Below are 18,578 nucleotides of genomic sequence, written 5' to 3' on the forward strand. Positions count from 1 at the left end.
ACTATTTAGTTAAAATAATATTTATTTGATGCAACACATGGTCTTATTCTTTTTTTAATTTTTTTTTATCAAGATTCAAGAGTGTAACTTGTAGGAATTTCTTGGACGCTACGAGCCTATCAATCAGAGTAGTTATTTTTAACATGTGTTTAATATTTTATTCTGCCCAATAGCCTTTTTTTATTCTTCTTTTAAATTGATTGATTTCTCTTAGAATGGATAATGAGGTATTGTCTGTTTTGTCCAAAAAAGTACTATTATATTACCAATACTTTTTCCCAAGGAATACTCTATAATTAATGAAGTGAGTTAAGCACTTTGAGATTTCACGTTTGAATTTTATTAGAGATAAAAGTATTGTAATTTCTTTTCATTTTCTCCAACTTTGGTAGACATGTAACATATTTATTATTAGTAGGAGGTGACAGATATTCTGTGAAATTAATTAAGATATGCACAAATTAATTGAATACCATAATTATTTTTAAAAAAAATAAAAAATTCTACACATTTGATAGGAAATATTACTTTTAAGATTTTTTTTTCATTGTAAAATTTTCAGTTGTGTGCGTTCGGTACGAACAGAAAATGTTTTTAATGAAAAGTATTATTCAGAAAAATAATTGAATTTCTTATTTAATTTTTTTTGTGGTGAGATTATATAAAAAGATATTATCGTAAAAATATTTATATATAATCTTGATCAATATTATAGAAAGTTGGGTGAGGGATAGGGCTGTGGGGTGGTCAAAATGGGGCTACAGTAAGTATGTCGGAGGATAAGGAGAACATAATCAATATGAAATATCACGTATTTTCTATTTAATCAGAAAAGTCATTTTCTCCATTTCAAAAAAATTAATTTCATACAAATGCTATACTATATATATAAAATCTCCAAACACACCCCTATATAATAATGCTTTTCTGCTTCGCTGTTGCTTACAAGATTAATGATTTTTTTTCCCCTTTCTCGAAGCCACTTGACATTTTTTATTTAGTTGGATAAAAGTGTTCGACGTGGCCAACTTATTTAAGTGATATTTATAAATTGTAATTTATAATCCCAACGAATATACAAGTACGTATGTCTTATTTATTCTTAGAAAAAAGACAATTTAAAAAATTGAAAGCCAAAATTATAACATGTGATGATTTGAACGCAAAATAAATTTATAACACATTAATTTAAATTAGAAAAAAAATGGATTTGGCCCCTGATTTAAGTGTTAAATCAATTTTAGTCCTTATTTTTTAAAACAAATACATACATACATAGAAATTCCAGTTATTGAGAACTTACACAATTGCTAGCTAGAAATTAACAAGTTTTTTTTTTCTCTCTGTTTAAATGAAATAAAGAAAGGTACATACTGTTTTACTAATGATGAATTTCACACAATGAAATGAACTACAACAATCCTATAGAAGTAGATGTTTAAAGTAGATGTTTGTATAAGATAAAATAATCCTATTCAATTTGACACAATGAAATGACATTTCCTTTTAAGAAATATCTAGGCATTCTATACTATAGATATTTAAAGTAGATGTTTGTATAAGATGATAAAATAATCTGACGTTTTCTCTTCTTTTTTGCATCTAGAACCAAATCCTAGAAAAAAATATCTAGGCATTCTTAACTTCTAGATATTATTATAGATGCTTGTATGAGGATATTGTAGAAAAATAATTGCCTTATTTTTCATGCTACTAATCTGGCAACATTTTAGTTATTAGTGAACTAAGAATGTAAATCAACTACAAAATATCCCCACATTCTCAGGAAATTTTGATCCATCTCACCCAAAAAAATTCCCCACCTACTATGATGAACTCTGGCATAGATAAATACTTGAGTTTAACTATGTAAAACAAATTTTCCATCAATACGACTACATGAATACGAAAATTCACCCTGTACCTTATAGCAATCACTTAAAACAAACTTTGGGGAAAATCATGACAGTATATGACTTATATGAATGTAAATGGATCAGCTCCACAAGTTCCAGCCGCATCATCATCATACTTGAGATCTTCCCAACTCAAAAAGGCACACAAAATGGAAATAATGGAGTTAAAGTGCAAGATATGGCTATTTGAGTCTACAAGTTCCATTCACGGCACAGCAAACTTTAAAAGGGTGAAACTGTCTGCTAAAGCAGAAAGCATCTATGGTCGGAATGCCATCATCAAAAAAACTGGCCAGCAGCCCCTCTAATTCTTCCTAACATCGCCCTACTCCATCACCTTAACCAATAGGGTGTCGTCTCCTGCAAATTTTACAAGTCGAAAATCAGCAGATGAGAGACTATCAATACAATATTTAAATAGACACGACCATGTTAAGAATTTCAAGGATTTTAACCTCTTTTAACAGGTAGCTGCCACATTATCCAAGTTAGAAAAATCTCTTACGTGGTCTGATAGTGTAAAAATACTTTTATGCAAGTGTATAGAAGTTAAAACTTAGAGTGAAGGCTTCAAGGGTTTCTAGCATTCAACTGGCATGGAAGGATAGGGGCAGTTGCATGTCTTCGCCAATTTTTTTGGGTTTGAAGCATTCTAAAAAGGCATTGGAATTGACTGAAGCTACCCTGCAGTCCCCTTTCCCAAGAACACAACACTCCATTGGCCGCACTTGTGGATCAGTCAATCAATAGAACCTTCCCTTATCAGATTTTTAATACAATATAATTCATAGGTCATACAGACCATGACTAGCTGCTAAATGACTGGAAAATTTAATCCCGGGATATGTTAGACTACAACTACCTCTTCGGTCGGCCTCGGTCTTCCTCATAATCCATCACTCCACCAGATTCAGAGTAGATCTCCTCATGCCCTCTGAAGTCAACATCGGCCTGCTTACAGTTTGTAGCTTCTGCCACAGAGTAAGTAAGACAGATCGACAAAAATATCCCAGTATTCAAATATAAAATGAGTCTTCAACATAAAGAAAGGCTTAAACACGAACTGAGGGTCATTAGGACTCAAATGGGCGAACTACGAAGACATTCTACCCCAAAAAGGAATCTCACAACCCAGGTAGACGAAGTCCATCTGCTGAAAGACATGCTCACCATTCAATATGGTCTGGTGCATTGTGAAGATGCCCATAGTTTCTACTTTTTAGAAGCAACACAGAACTCATCTCTTGGAAATCTATACTTAACTCACCTTCAAAGAGAGTGACTTCTTCACCTCATCAACCCTTTCTTCAACTTCCTTCCGCTGCTTCTTGTCCGATTCACTCATTGTATCTGCCCATTTGATTTTCTCTTGAATTGAGACAAGAAGATTGTCTGATGTGGTCAACCTGTTTTTCATCAAAAAATGAAATAAACTTATGAGTAGGTTGACAATTACATTAAATCTCATAGTTAGCATGCAGAATATTCATAGTTCACAAGGACCTCATTGTAAGACGAAACACACCAAGTTTACACCAGAGTAACACCACACTGTTCACAAAAACATCAAACTCTTTTAATCTTATCCCTCACCTAACTTCGGGGGTATACCACACCTCTGCAGATTCAATTTATATTTAATTTATGGCATAGAAAGCTGTGTGGGATTGTACTCCGTAAAAATGATTATCATATAATTTCCACCACCAAAGTTACAAATTTACATTTCCAAAGTTTTGTTCATAGTTGCAATAAGAGAATAAGTATAACTACTAATTGCAAAACAGACAAGTATAAGCAACAGTTGTATAAAGTGGCAAGAGTAAGGCTGGAAGACTTTATTATTAGCTCAAATAAAATGAATGATCATCTCGACATGATTTCTCTTTCATTTTTTGATAAGGTAGATAAGTTTACTAAAAATAGATGACTTTTATGCCATACGGGAGAGAACTTAAATGAACATTCATAAAAACATGCAACTGGAAGGCAAGCAAGCAACCTTTTTACTGACCTCTGGGTGTTCTGACTAGTTCTTCCATCCTGTGGATCCCACAGCATGGTGAGATTTTCTACCAACTTGGGGAAGTGTAGGAGCTCAAACAAATTCATGCAGTCCAATAACATTGGCATACATTCTCATAATTGGGATCCTAGAATGAATCATTGAGGGGTCTCGGGATTGGCTCGTAGGATACCAACCATGAAACCAGAATAGACAAGGAATAACAAGCTATTCAATGCCTACTAATAATGGGTTAACTCTAGTCTATATTCCTAAATTAGTGAATATAGATGCATCATCTAGGCAAGTTTGTGCAGAACATTCTCAGCACAACTTCGCGCCAAACATGGCTCTCAACCTCTACGAGATAGCGAAAGGTTTGTGTGCACTCTACCCTCCCTAAACCCCACCTAGTAGGATTTCACTGGGTATGTTGTTGTTGTAACTTCGCGCCAAACATGACTTGAACACATGCCCGACACAATTTCATACTTAAACCAATTTCTTGACTAAGAAATTATTCAACGGACACAAAGACTCCACAAGGACACATGCGAACATGAACAATCTCTTTGGTAGGTAAATATGATAAACTTTATCAAAAATTCAACATGAACACAACTCAGTTACAGAAGAACCCAAAGGGTAGATACAAAATAATCCAACCAAATAGTAACTAGTTACATATCTCGAAGTGGGCTCAGATTAAAGAATCCCAAGAACCATGAATGCACCACCCCCCAAGAACTTCATTCTATCCTGTTTTCTTTTGACCTTTTCAACAAACACAAGCATTTGTTACTGTTGGCTCTTTCCTTGACAAGTGTCCACCTTTCCACTTTTCACCTTTTACAAGCAAGAAGCAGAATTCCCAGAACCCCCCAAGATTTCAGAACAGGACAGCAGGCCTCAATGTCTTACTCCTCCCTTTTGGTACATCCATTATTGAGCTTGTGTCACATGCCAGCATGTGCCATGTTGCCTGTCTTTCCTTCATCATTTCAAGCTACATCACTAAGACAACAAACCAACTAAAGAAAAGACCCTCCCAACCAAAAAACTTACTCTTTCTTCAAATCTCAGTCTTCAAACCTAACTCCATGGTTTCTGCCCATTTTCCTTAATCGAACCTACTTCAATCCAAAATATAACCTCCACTGGATGCTCATGTCTTCCCAGGCCCCTCGTTAACTATCCATGTGAACGGAAAACCACCCACTAACTTACAATATAAGCGCTTCACCGGAAACACCATAATCTACATCTCCTTTCCCTTACTCCTAACAGATTTTCTTGTTTCTTGCCAGTAGTATTGAAATTCAAATAACAGTAACTAAATCTGAATATGTCATCTTTTCATCAATGTTGTAGGCCAACAACAATGGCAGATCTCTATAACCAAACAGAAACAGGCTGCACTTGCTTCTTTTTTTTGAAACTGGTAGCTTTGTATATATTGGTAGAAACAGATCAGTACATGGGCTGTACTAGGGCCATATTTACAAGTAAATCCAGATCCTATATGATCATATGTCTATAATGAATCTAACACATCAATAATAGATACAGGATCCTTAGACCAAATTTGATCTACAGCCCAAGGCCCATGGAACAAACCTCTGACATCACCAATCTCTTCCCATACTGATCTTCTCTCAATGTAACAATTTAGTGCGTGTAAGTAATATTACAAGAGAAACTTTGGAGTTGTGCTTCAAACTTGCAAGTTAGAGTATATGAACCAGTCTCGAGAACTTCTCCCTTCCATATTCTGCCATCCCACATCATCAATATACCCCCTCTAATTCCGCTAGCCTTCAAGTACTCATATTTGATCCATCAATTTCCCTGAATCTGTTTTCACTAACTCTGTAATGTCCCCCTTCAACTTTGTTTCTTGGAAACAATAAATGTCTGCATTCCAATCAAACACCAAACTTTTAACAAGTCTCATTTTATCTACAATTCAATCCCCTCACCTTCCATGAAATTAATTTGGATTGTATCAAAAACTATTATGGTTGTTTCTCCCTTTTTCCCTGTTTCCACCACTTTTGAATTTAACGTCAAAGGCCACCAGGCTTTTGAGTTCTTTGGCACCTTTGATTCTAATCTTCTTGAATATTGCATCCGTCTCCATTTTTCTTACTTTTCTGCTACTATCTACCTAAAGTAGTAGTTCCAGAGGTTCCTCCACATGTCCCTGAAAGTCAACCTTCTATTTGTCTTTTATCATTAGTTGTGTTTGAGTGCAAAGAGGCTCGGCATCCTCCACCTCCCAATTTTCTATTGCTTCTCCAGAATTTTGGACTATTAAATCTGTAGTCCCTTCTCTAATTTTGTTACCCTCTCTCGATGGAATGTCCAGATATACTAGCCCTTTGGATAGCTGCGAAGCGTTCCCCCCAATTTCCACTATAATCTCCATTGCTTCCTCCTCTGTTCTCTTCTCTATTATCTGTGTATCATCTGGAGCAGTTCGTTGTTGAGGAGTGCTAAGAAAGACTTCTACGAAGTCTTTCAATGAGGAGATGGACCCAATTTCATTTAAACTGTTGTAAATGAAGTGGGTTGTTGGGTTCCGTCCCAATTAGTTTTTTATCTGTTAGGTCCAAGGTGCATTGTTCCTTGGCCCTTTTCTCATTAGAACCGTCCATGTGTTGTGCACATGACTTTGACTCTCCTTTCCCCTAACTGGCAACTCTGAGCAACCCACATGTTCTCTGTCAATCAAATCCCTAAAACGGTGGGATATTGGTACTTTGTTAAAGAGATTGCTCTGCTTTGTCCGCGGAATAATAGGGTTCTCTGGGTAATGCCAACTATCATCTTCTCCGGCGTTACCTCCGATTGACTCATACAGATTTTCAAATCTGGGATTTGACTCGGAACATATCGGGATGTAAAATTTGAAACCATAAGCAGATTATGTAACTCATATCACTTCTATAACCTAGACTAGCTGTTTTATTTAAAGAGGACAGAAAAAAGAAATCTTTAAAAACTGGCATGCAAAGTACAGCTCAGTAAGTCATTATGAAGGTAAGGAGATCAAGACACGAAGGGGAACAAAAGAGAACTCAACAACTTTTCAAGACCAGCTATTCATGAACAGAATGTGTTTGTTGTATCAATAGGACAACAGAATCTCAATAGAAAGATCATATTGTAAAGTCAACACACAATCCCAAGCCCAACTAAGAAATAACTAAATAATATACTCAATTAGAGAAAATAGGGCATGATACAATGATATGGCAATCAGAACCATCTAAACAAGAACATAGATATACCAGTCAGTTAATGTCTCTAGCATATTCCCTAATTGACCAGGTCTGAGATCTCTCCCTGCAGCAAATTGTACCTACAATTGTGTGGAGACAGTTAATTACCCCATGTCAGCACATTGCAACCAAGAGTTGGCGAAACAACAAAAACATCATACCAACCTCAAAGCATCTTTTCAACTGATCCAGCTTTCCTCTAACTATGCCCTATCCACGGATACAGAAAAATGGGGAATTAGTAATTTTTTTAATAACAGACTGAGACATCAAATCAATTATTCCTTGCAAAGCCCCCCCCCCCCCCCCCCAAAAAAAAAAATAGAGAGAGAGAGAGAGAATAAGGGGAAGGGAAGGCAAAAGTAAGCCACAAATAACCTATGAGGCAACAGAACCCGTATTAAAAGAATAAGTTAAACTTCTATCCAGAAGGCTAAATAAACTATCCTAAGAACATCAATATAAGCAAATTCCTATGACAAACTTTAGTCCAACACACTTCCAATAGTGGAAAGTACAATGATATCTCTATTCATAACACAATGATCCAGGGAGAGAAAGCTAATACTCACCACATACATGCACTCGTTTATGAGAAAATCTTCAAGTTCACGCACATTTGTGACATCCAACTCCTGCATAAGTTGATCATATGGAAGCTCCTGGAAAGAAGAAAGGAGTCATTATTGGCAGTGACTCTAATAACAAAGGACATCAGTGAAAAAGAAGTCAATATGAACATCATTATCAAAGGTTGTTGATATACGAACAGGGTTGTCATGAAGAAACACAAAAAGAATGTTAAAGACTGAAAAAACATGCATAGATTTTATTCTTTTCCGCTATGAGAAATGAACTTGAGAGATATGCTAATCATGCAAATCACCGAGAAACATCTCACGGATAGTGCGATATACATAGTTGTTGACACTGAATGAGGTACGCATATAACAAAGTATCCAGTATATCAACAACATACCCAGAGTAACCCCACAAGTGAGGTATCCAGTATTTACTTGAATAGCATTATTCGAGATGGAATACTTTATCATAGTGGGATGACTACAATTACATGTTCCACAACAACAAAAGGAAGGAAACAACACTGGACACATTCAAACTAAGGGAGGCCTAAGCAAACAACTTTAATAGTACTGATTTGATCCAATGACAATGACTTACATGTACCAATAAATAGATTGTATCCATTACCCTGACCAGATGCCAAAAACAAATTTCAAGAATTCCAACAAATAAGCACCACAAAGCTCTGCCAAGCTTACCCATTCATTACAAGCTCTTACATTTTTAGCATTAACTAGCTGAAGGAAGAATGTTAATAAGGATGCATGAATTGCTCACTTCTGCCATAAGATAAATTACAGTGCCAAAAGGCTTATTACACTTATATGTAATGTACCTTGCTTGTATCAGCTAGCGTAAGCACAGTAAGTTGCTTCAACTTGAGAGCTTGGGCAGACACCAACTGAGGAAGCCGGCCAGAATTACCTAGAAAACCACATACATGCTAAAGCTGACAAATTTGAAATGTTACATATACAACTCAGGAGTACATCATCTTCCCTTACAAGACAAATCTGTTCAGTCATAGGTTCATGGTCAATTAGCGTAAGATATTTTCCCTATTCTGGATTTTAAGCAATTATTGCCAATGAAATTTCATCCCTTTGGTACTAGGAAAAACAAAAAGGAAATCAAACCTATGACTGTCTCTCTTTTTGCCAGAGGAAGAGTAAATGTGTAAGAAAAATAGACATAATCCCTCTTTCTAGAGAAAGTTTTACCGCTATCACTCAATGTTGTCAAAAGCAAAAAGCGCAAAAAGGCTCTAAGATCTGTCGGGGCTTTAAGCGCAAATAAAGCGTAGTGTCACGGGGCTATTTTCAACGCCGCGTGGGACAACCAAAAACTGCTTTGACAAGGCAAGTTTAAGGCTAAGTCCTGAGAACAATCTTACAAACTGAAGGCAAGATTGACAATGACAAACAAAAGTCCACAAACAGTCAACAAACAAAGAACAAGAGAAAGAGATAAGTTTGGGAGGCAAATGCCAATTTTCTGGTTGTGATATATATTTTCTGAATGAATATACAAAGAAGTCCAAGGGACTTATATACTACAAAAAGAGGGGACAGGAGGCCCACGAAATTAATAAAGAAATGGCACTACAAAGAAAAGTATGTATAAAGAAAAGGCACTAGGCTGCTGGCTGCTGTCCATCATCCTTTGTCTGGTGCCAATCTACCTGTCAAGCACTGACCAGTGAGTGATTTGCCTGCTGGCAAAGGGCCTGCTGGCAGTGTAGGGTCACAGGCTGGCCCCGATGGGCCAGAATGGTGCCAGTCCAGTGTAGACATGTGCGGGACGGCACACGCTCCCCCACCTGAGTTGGCGACGACCCCGGCGCCGCACAAATGCAAGTAGTGTTGGACCTTGTCGCGAAATTGCCATAAGTCCTCATACCTTTCCCAGGTTGCCTCCTCCAGATCAGTTCCTTTCCAATGGACAAGGAATTGTGCATTAGAGTTATTCCATCCCTTGCCGCGGACGAGTTGGTGGTCAATAATAGCTTCGACCTGCTTATCCACGGTTGGTGGAGTAAAGAAAATCTGCGCACGTCCGGTCTGCCCCCGTTCCTGATCTTCCATGTCGCCAAAATATGGCTTCAGTTGGCTGGCGTGGAAGACCGGGTGAATCTTCAGATGATGGGGCAGGTTTACCCTGTATGAGATCTTGCCAGCCTTGGCAGTAATCTTGAAGGGTCCTTCGTAGCGTCGAATCAAACTCTGGCTGACGCTTCTCAAGGATTTGAACTGTCGAGGATTGAGTTTTATCATAACTCTATCTCCGATACGGTAATTGACAAGGCGCCGCTTACGATCGGCGAACTTCTTCATCTTTCTGCTTGCCTTGTCAAGATAAGATCTGGCCAAGTCGACTTGTTCTTCCCAAGCTTTGGCCATATGATACGCCCCTGGATTTCTCAAGCCAACTCCAGCGGGCAAGGACTGTGGGGTATTAGGCTGCTGTCCAGTAGCCAATTCGAAGGGACTCCTGCCGGTCGCCTCGCTCCTCTGTAGGTTGTATGAAAACTGGGCAGTGTCGAGCAACTTCGCCCAATCCCTCTGGTTGGCGCTAACGTAATGCCTCAGATAGCATTCCAGTAGCCCGTTAATCCGCTCAGTTTGCCCATCAGTTTGAGGATGGAAACTGGTGGAAAAGTGCAACTCCGACCCAAGCAGTGTAAACAGTTCCCTCCAGAACGCCCCAGTGAATCGGGGATCTCGATCGCTAATGATGTGCCTAGGCACGCCCCAATTCTTCACCACGTCCCTCAAGAAGAGACGAGCAGCCTCCTTTGCTTTGCAGTTGGTCGATGTGGCTGTGAAGGTCGCGTATTTAGAGAAGCGATCCACAACGACCATGATAGTACCAAATCCCTCAGAATTTGGCAAGCAGGTAATGAAGTCCATGGTGACGCTGTCCCATGGCCTTCCTGCAACAGGCAACGGCTCCAGTAAGCCGCCCGGAGCCTTGTTTTCGACCTTGTCTTGCTGACAGACAAGGCAAGTGCGCACGAAGACCTCTATGTCGTCCTGCATGCGAGGCCAATAATAAGAGGACTCTACCAACGCCAACGTCCGTTTCTGCCCCGGGTGGCCCGCCCAGGCAGAATCATGTCCCTCTTTGATCAAGGTACGCCTAAGGTTAGCCCACCTTGGGACGTACAGTCGCCTGCCAGTAGTAAAAAGCAGGCCATCTTCCTCCCAAAACCGCTTTGTCTTACCTTGCTGAGCCAAGGTAAGCAGTTGTTTTGCCACTGGATCCTGCAGCATGCCTTCCCTAATTTGCTCAGTGATGGTGCTAACAGTTGAGCTCATAAGAGGGGCCAGAATCGCCTTGCGGCTGAGTGCATCAGCGACAACGTTGGCCTTTCCTGGTTTATGCTCAAAGGTGTAGTCAAACTCCGCCAGGAAATCTTGCCAGCGAGCCTGTTTGGCAGTTAGGCTCTTTTGGGTCTGGAAGTAGCTCGTCGCGACGTTGTCCGTCTTGACGACAAAATGGGAACCCAATATGTAGTGACGCCAAGTCCTTAGACAGTGGACTACGGCCGTCATTTCCTTCTCATGAGCCGAGTAACGCCGCTCAGTATCAGTCAACTTCCTGCTCTCAAAAGCTATTGGGTGGCCCTCTTGCATTAGGACGCCACCAATGGCAAAATCAGAAGCATCCGTGTGGATTTCGAATGCCTTAGTAAAATCAGGCAAAGCCAAGACTGATTTCGAATGCCTTAGTAAAATCAGGCAGAGCCAAGACTGGCTCTTTGGAGATGGCTGCCTTGAGCTCTTCAAATGCCTTGCTGCACTGGTCATCCCACCCCCACTCTCGACCCTTTTTCAGCAGGTCAGTGAGCGGGGCTGCAATTGCTGAATAGGCAAAAATAAATCGCCTATAGTAGTTGGCAAGGCCAAGAAAGGACCGGAGCTCGGGTACTTTCGTTGGGGCCTCCCAATCCTGGATTGCCTTTACTTTGTCACTATCCATTTTTATCTCTCCATGGCAAATAGTATGCCCAAGAAATTGAATGGTGGGCTGTGCGAAGCTGCATTTCTCTTTCTTGATGCACAGCTTATTGTCTCGCAATATTTGGAATACCTTGCGCAAGTGTTCTACATGCTCTTCCAAGCTATTGCTGTAAATGACAATGTCATCCAGGTAGATGACCACAAACTGATCCAAAAATGGGTGGAACAGTTTATTCATCAAGGTGCAGAATGTGGCAGGTGCATTTGTCAAGCCAAATGGCATGACTCTCCACTCGAACGCCCCATAACGAGTTACGCACGTCGTTTTGGGCTCGTCCCCTTCAGCAATGCGAACCTGATAGTAGCCTTTCCTCAGGTCCATTTTAGTGAACACTTTCGCTTGGCCCAAGCGATCGAACAGATCCGCAATCAAAGGGATCGGATACTTGTTCTTTATGGTCACTTTGTTCAAGGCGCGGTAGTCAATACATAACCGCAGCGTCCCTTCCTTCTTCTTCTGGAACAGGACAGGAGCACCAAAGGGTGCCTTTGATGGTCGTATGTGACCGGCATCCAGCAGCTCCTTAAGCTGCTTCCTTAACTCAGCCAATTCCGGGGGCGCCATGCGATAGGGGGACATGGCAGGCGGCTTCGCCCCTGGAATTAATTCGATCTGATGGTCAACCTCCCTTCGCGGAGGCAACTGCTGGGGAAGTTCCTCAGGCATCACGTCCTTATTATCCTCAAGGACCCGTTCAATGCAAGGAGGCAGGGGTACTGCCTCAAGGGAGTCTTCAGTGACTCCAGCCAGTGTGGCTAGAAAGGTTGGCTCACCTTTCTTGAATCCTTTTATCAGCTGCATGGCAGACAGGTGCATCCCATTTTGTGGTACCCGAATAAGGGGCACCACGCATGATCCTCCGAGGTCCTTGATGTGGAGCTGGTTGAGACGTGGTGAGATAAATGCATTTACCTCGTACCAGAAATCCAATCCCAGCACAATATCGAACACATCCATGTGCGCCACTGTGAAGTCAGTGAGACCCGTCCATTCCCCTAAAGTGATCTGCACACTTGGGGCAATCCCGTTCACAGCGGTTGGGATAGCATTGACGGTCTTCAGAAGGGTGTCGCTGGGTGTGTATGTGAGCCCTAATTCTTTGGCTCGTGCCTCGGTGATGAAATTATGTGTTGCGCCTGTGTCCACCATGATGAGGACTTTCCTGCCGTTCAACTGTGCCTCTATGAACAGCGATTCACGTGGCTTAATCGTCGGGGGCTGCACAGCAAGAGCAGCCAAGGTCATATGACCGAACAGACCAAGAGCTTTGTTCTTTCCCTGCTCCGGTTCCTTGGGGTGAATTCCACGTTCGCCGGGTTGTCCGCCGGCAGGTGTTGTAGCCTGTTCCTGCTGTCTATGGGCAGCAACCATGGCACCCAACTTTCCTAACGTGGGGCAGTCGCGGGCAGCGTGATTGTTTCGCCCACACAGATAGCAATTCTCGCGCTGAGGAGCGTCTCTCTTGCGGTCCTCATAATTTCTGCGGAAGTAGTTGCGATTATTGCTTCTGTTTTCGTGGCCACGCTGCGGACCGGACTGGCCTTTGTCCCTGTTTTGGTCTGCTTTGGGAGGAACAGTTTTGCTCCTGTTGTCCCTCCCTCTGGATGATTCTGCGCGGAAGTCGGACAAGGATTCCGCCACGACGATAGCTTCGTCTACGTCACTAACTTGACGTCTTTGAAGTTCCTGCTTGGCCCAGTTTTGAAGGCCATCCAGGAAATAGAACAGCAAATCCTCGCTGCTCAAGCTGGGAATCTGGAGAGTGAGTTTGGTAAACTCTTTAACATAGTCACGGATTGAGGAAGTTTGTTTCAGTTCCCTCAACCTCCTCCTGGCTTCGTGCACTACGTTTTGGGGGTAGAATTGCCGTTTGAGCTCTTCTTTGAACTGTTTCCAGTTATCAATGGAACAGATCCCCTTCTCCATGTCGGACTTCTTTCTCCGCCACCACAGCATGGCGGTGTCGCCTAAGTACATGGCTGCAGTCCTTATTTTGGCAGCCTCACTTATGATGTTCACGTGTTCAAAGTATGCGTCCATCTGCCACAGGAAATTCTCGACATCCTGGGCGTTCCTATCTCCGCGAAACTCCTTTGGCTTGGGAGCTTCGATTCGTGTCTCACGAACGTTGATAGGAGCAGTGGTGCTTGCAAGTGTGGATTCCTCCACCCTTGCCTTTAGCGCAGCAATCTCTTCATGGAGGGATGCTACTGCTGCAGTGAGCTTGAGTTCAAGGGAAATCAACCCTTCTCTCATCTCGACGCCTTGGTCCGTAAGATCCGTCTTTACGTCCCCAAGTCCCTCAAGAGCGACTGTCTCAAGGGAATCGAGATTATTCTCAACTATGGCGAGACGTTGGTTCAACGCCCCTAGGCCGGTCTCAATACCAACAATTCTTTCATCAAGTTGGCTGGAATTTGAGCCGTCTCCTTCGTCCAGCACGTGGCTTCTTCCACTGGTTGGGGGCTGAGATTGCTCTCTGTCCCGATTTTTATCACGTTTCTTGGCAGTCTCCTTACGAACTTCCACGTCTTGGACAGTTTCTTCACCGTGTTGTGACTTCGTCATTGTATGAACCAGAGCTCTGATACCACTTGTCACGGGGCTATTTTCAACGCCGCGTGGGACAACCAAAAACTGCTTTGACAAGGCAAGTTTAAGGCTAAGTCCTGAGAACAATCTTACAAACTGAAGGCAAGATTGACAATGACAAACAAAAGTCCACAAACAGTCAACAAACAAAGAACAAGAGAAAGAGATAAGTTTGGGAGGCAAATGCCAATTTTCTGGTTGTGATATATATTTTCTGAATGAATATACAAAGAAGTCCAAGGGACTTATATACTACAAAAAGAGGGGACAGGAGGCCCACGAAATTAATAAAGAAATGGCACTACAAAGAAAAGTATGTATAAAGAAAAGGCACTAGGCTGCTGGCTGCTGTCCATCATCCTTTGTCTGGTGCCAATCTACCTGTCAAGCACTGACCAGTGAGTGATTTGCCTGCTGGCAAAGGGCCTGCTGGCAGTGTAGGGTCACAGGCTAGCCCCGATGGGCCAGAATGGTGCCAGTCCAGTGTAGACATGTGCGGGACGGCACAGTAGGCTTTAATGAAAAAAGGCGCAAACGGAGAAAAAAGTACAAAATATGTGTTTAAACCAAGACTAATAATTGATAAGCATGAATGACAAATAGATGGACAAAGAAATTGAAAAATAATTACGTTTAAGTGAAATATCAATTGTTTAGTGTTGTCTCTTCAGAAGAGGTTCATTGGCAAGGAAAAGTATGTCTTAAAACCTTGATGATGACACTAAAGCGCACATTAAGCGAAGCGAAGCGCTCAACATGTTTTGAGCCTCGCTTTAGGGCTTAAGCGCACTTTAAACGTGCCTTTGATAACACTACTATCACTAATTCTTTTTCCATAAAGGTAAGTGACAGTGAGCACTAGCAAACTTAAGGATGTTTCAGTGTGACTCACCCATGAAATTAAAAAAATTCACAGCAACAAAAAAGGTAGCTAAGGTCTCATTTGTTTCCATCAAGATTAAGACATCTAAATTTGAATATTAAGATGTGCGTTACGATCAAGATTAAAACGTTTGAAATCTGAATACATAACTGAATATTAAGATGTTGTCTCTGAAATTGAACTCTGAATAATTAAGATTGTTTGTTTTCAATATATAAATATGCAGAATTTATCTTTTTAAACATAATCAATAGAAAATTAAAAATTAAACATTATATTAATATAGTAGTATAAAAAGCTCATTTCAGCAAAATAACTTTCTTTATAGAAAATAATGTTTTAAAGATATAAATGAATATTTGACATATCAACAGCACTTTTACACAATATATCAATCTTACCAAATTTGTTGAAGAACCAAATTCTTACTAGCAAAAAGATTATCATAACTTAGAATATGATATTACTTTATAAAATGGCTATTGTGTATGAAAGTGATCAATGAAAAGAAACAGAAATTATATCATATTTGTAGTGTCTCCTATATAACTCAGCCAAAAAGAAACAAAGAAATAAATTAATAAGCAAAATAGATGAGAACCAGGTGAATGAAAATCTTTTTGAAGAATGCCATTCTATCTTCTACTCTTACTTGATATTATGGCTGCTATGTGGAACAAAAATTTATCACAATTTTGTTACGACAGTCAAATCCGCATCAACCAAACAATTTGATTGACTTTGTAAAAAATTTAGCATCATACCAGTTCAAGAAGAAAAAGATTTGGTTGTTGATTGGAGGGAAAGAAGCATGAAAAAAAATCAATGAAGAAGACGAGGAAACATAAAATTTGGCAGAAATAAAGCCGTATATATTTTAAGAGTCTGAATTGTGCTAAGACTTTGTTACAAATCTGATTCATTCAGACCCATTAAGAGCTTTTGAAAGAGAATAAACAAATGCACTTCATGGGCTAAATCTGAATGATTAAGATCCAAACCTAAAAAACAAACGCAGTTAATGTCAAAGATCTGAACGATTAAGATTGAGACCTCATTAGGTGCAAATAAATGAGGCCTAAATCATGACCTTATTAACTTTCCAGACAGCAATGAACTCAGTTATGGAGATACAAAACTGGAGAAGTTAATAACTTAACATTGATATCCTCATTTGCACTAACACTCTATTAACAATTAGAAGAATCTTCAAGTTATTATACATATGAGCAAAAGCATATTATGTCTCAAAGAAATACCTCAAAATGATAAGGTACAAGTTTGCAATATTATAAAATTTAAGGCATTTAATCTGAAAGCAGGGTAAATGAAGAATTACAGAAAAGTTGACATAACGGCAATAAAAAGAACATCGTTGAAATCGCAAACCTGAAAATCAGATCCAATTAACTTCCCACCCCACCCAGAAAAAAAATGCTTCTGAACAATCAGATGTAAAAAATGTACGCTTACTTTTGTAGTCACTCCATGTCCCGTGAGCAAACAAACGAAGCAAATCAAGGTATGCTGAATTCTCAGTTCCTTCAAGCTGCATACAGGTTCCAACAAAAAAATAACTAAACATAAATATGAAAGGGATCCTAAAGTGTATACACAGCAACATGGCAATTTGGTTAACTACACAACTTGCAAATAGGATATCAAGGTGCAATTTCATATCAGGAAAGTTCAGGTGCTCATTGAAACAAATGCTTTCTATGCCCATAGTTTCCAAAAAGTTACGGTTCAAGATTCAAACCTCACAATTAGATTTATGTTCCAACAGAATCAGCTATAATCTAAGTCTGTGGTGCATGAATCTAACCTGAATCTTATGATTCAACATTGAATCACAGGTGCAATTTATAGTCAAGAAATACCACAATATAGTGGTCACTCTAGATATTGTCTAACCTGACTTCCCAAAAGCACTTCTTTTCCCCTTTGTGCTCTAAAATTTGATGGAATTGGGAGGATGAACCCAAGTTATTTCCTCATCAATAATCAATCTACTGCATCTACTAAGTTTCTTTAACTTCTTTTAAAATCGTTCAAATCTTTTGTAGTATCTTGATTGCATTTCCTGATTTTCATTCCTTTTGCGCGTCGAAAATGATCTGGTACTTTATCTGAAGATGAAGTACTAACTTTGCATCTATTTATCCATATGATCTAAAACATGTACATAGACTATTTAATTTTCAACATACAGCCTTCAAATGACCAAGAATTTGTAGCTCATTAGCAAAATATTGTTGTCTACTAATCCTTCTGTCCCAGTTTTACTCAAAGCTTTCCTATTTTAGGTCATCCCCCACTTTTATCTAATACAACAAGAACAACTATTACGCCTAAAGCAAGCACGTCAATGTGATGGAAAACCCACTAATCAAATTATCAGGAAAATGCCATCAACAACAAACCCAATGTATTTCCACAAGTGGTGTCTGGGGAGGGAAGAGCCTACGCTGACCTTACCCCTACCTTTAAGAAGTTACAGAGGCTGTTTCCAAACAAACAGTGAAAAAAGAGACAATAGCAACAAACAGAAACAACAAGAAGATAATCAGATATCGAAGGGAAATGCCATCATGTTCCAGATATTCCCAATCAATAGCCTAACATAACTACAACTCTGTGGAGAGCAAATACCTAGAAAAATAAAACCTAATATAACCCAATTATCAGAAAAATAAAATAAAATCAATATCAGAAAGTAATATAAAGGAACGGAAACCTCGAGAACGTTGGGAACAGCAAGAATCTCAGAGAAAGCAAAGAGTGAGGGATGCGAAGTGGCTTCAACAACAACATTGATAAGTGCAGAACCTTTGAGTGCTGATGCTTGTTTCACAAAGTAATCGATGTGCTCCGATTGCTTTTGTTCGATATCCATCTCTCTATAGGAATTTGAATTTCAAGTATTAATCACAAGTAATCAGGGATTCAATAACATTTATAGACAAGAAAAAAATTAGGGTTTCTTATTTCTGAATTACAGATTATCGGAAAACAAATAGAGAAGAGGCTTTTTTTAACTGTTTACTTTCCCTCGGAGAAGAAGGGTATTTGACTGATTTTATATGATGCTATGGGCCCCTCGCAGGTCGTTTTATATTGGGATAATTATTGTCATACCAAAAAAAAAAAAAATTATCATCGGATATTTCTTACTTTTCATATGTCTTTATTTTTAATTATTTCGTGCATTTGATACCATGAGAGTATATAATATAGTATGATGGTGAGTATATAATATAGTATGATGGTATCAAGCAGTTTCATTGAAA

At 39.7% G+C, this 18,578-nt stretch overlaps 1 protein-coding gene across 5 annotated transcripts; it reads right to left on the reverse strand.

Annotated features, from left to right (window-relative positions):
- Positions 1-1,844: 1,844 nt before the first annotated feature.
- On the reverse strand, positions 1,845-18,368 carry LOC129886750 (COP9 signalosome complex subunit 7). Of its 5 annotated transcripts, none has more exons than XM_055961580.1 (9): positions 18,026-18,368; positions 16,762-16,837; positions 8,626-8,714; positions 7,778-7,867; positions 7,371-7,415; positions 7,215-7,285; positions 3,184-3,322; positions 2,779-2,867; positions 1,845-2,276 (listed from the first exon to the last, which is right to left on the reverse strand). In XM_055961580.1, exons 1-9 carry the CDS (start codon positions 18,182-18,184, stop codon positions 2,255-2,257), a joined length of 780 nt encoding a protein of 259 aa, XP_055817555.1. In that variant the 5' UTR covers positions 18,185-18,368; the 3' UTR covers positions 1,845-2,254. The 5 variants fall into 5 exon arrangements, with proteins under 5 accessions (XP_055817555.1, XP_055817556.1, XP_055817557.1 ...); XM_055961581.1 differs by having other exon boundaries at positions 2,776-2,867; positions 18,026-18,355; XM_055961582.1 differs by having other exon boundaries at positions 2,779-2,887; positions 18,026-18,355.
- Positions 18,369-18,578: the final 210 nt, after the last annotated feature.

This window comes from Solanum dulcamara, chromosome 4 (genome assembly GCF_947179165.1).
Source record: "Solanum dulcamara chromosome 4, daSolDulc1.2, whole genome shotgun sequence".
Lineage (NCBI taxonomy): Eukaryota > Viridiplantae > Streptophyta > Magnoliopsida > Solanales > Solanaceae > Solanum > Solanum dulcamara.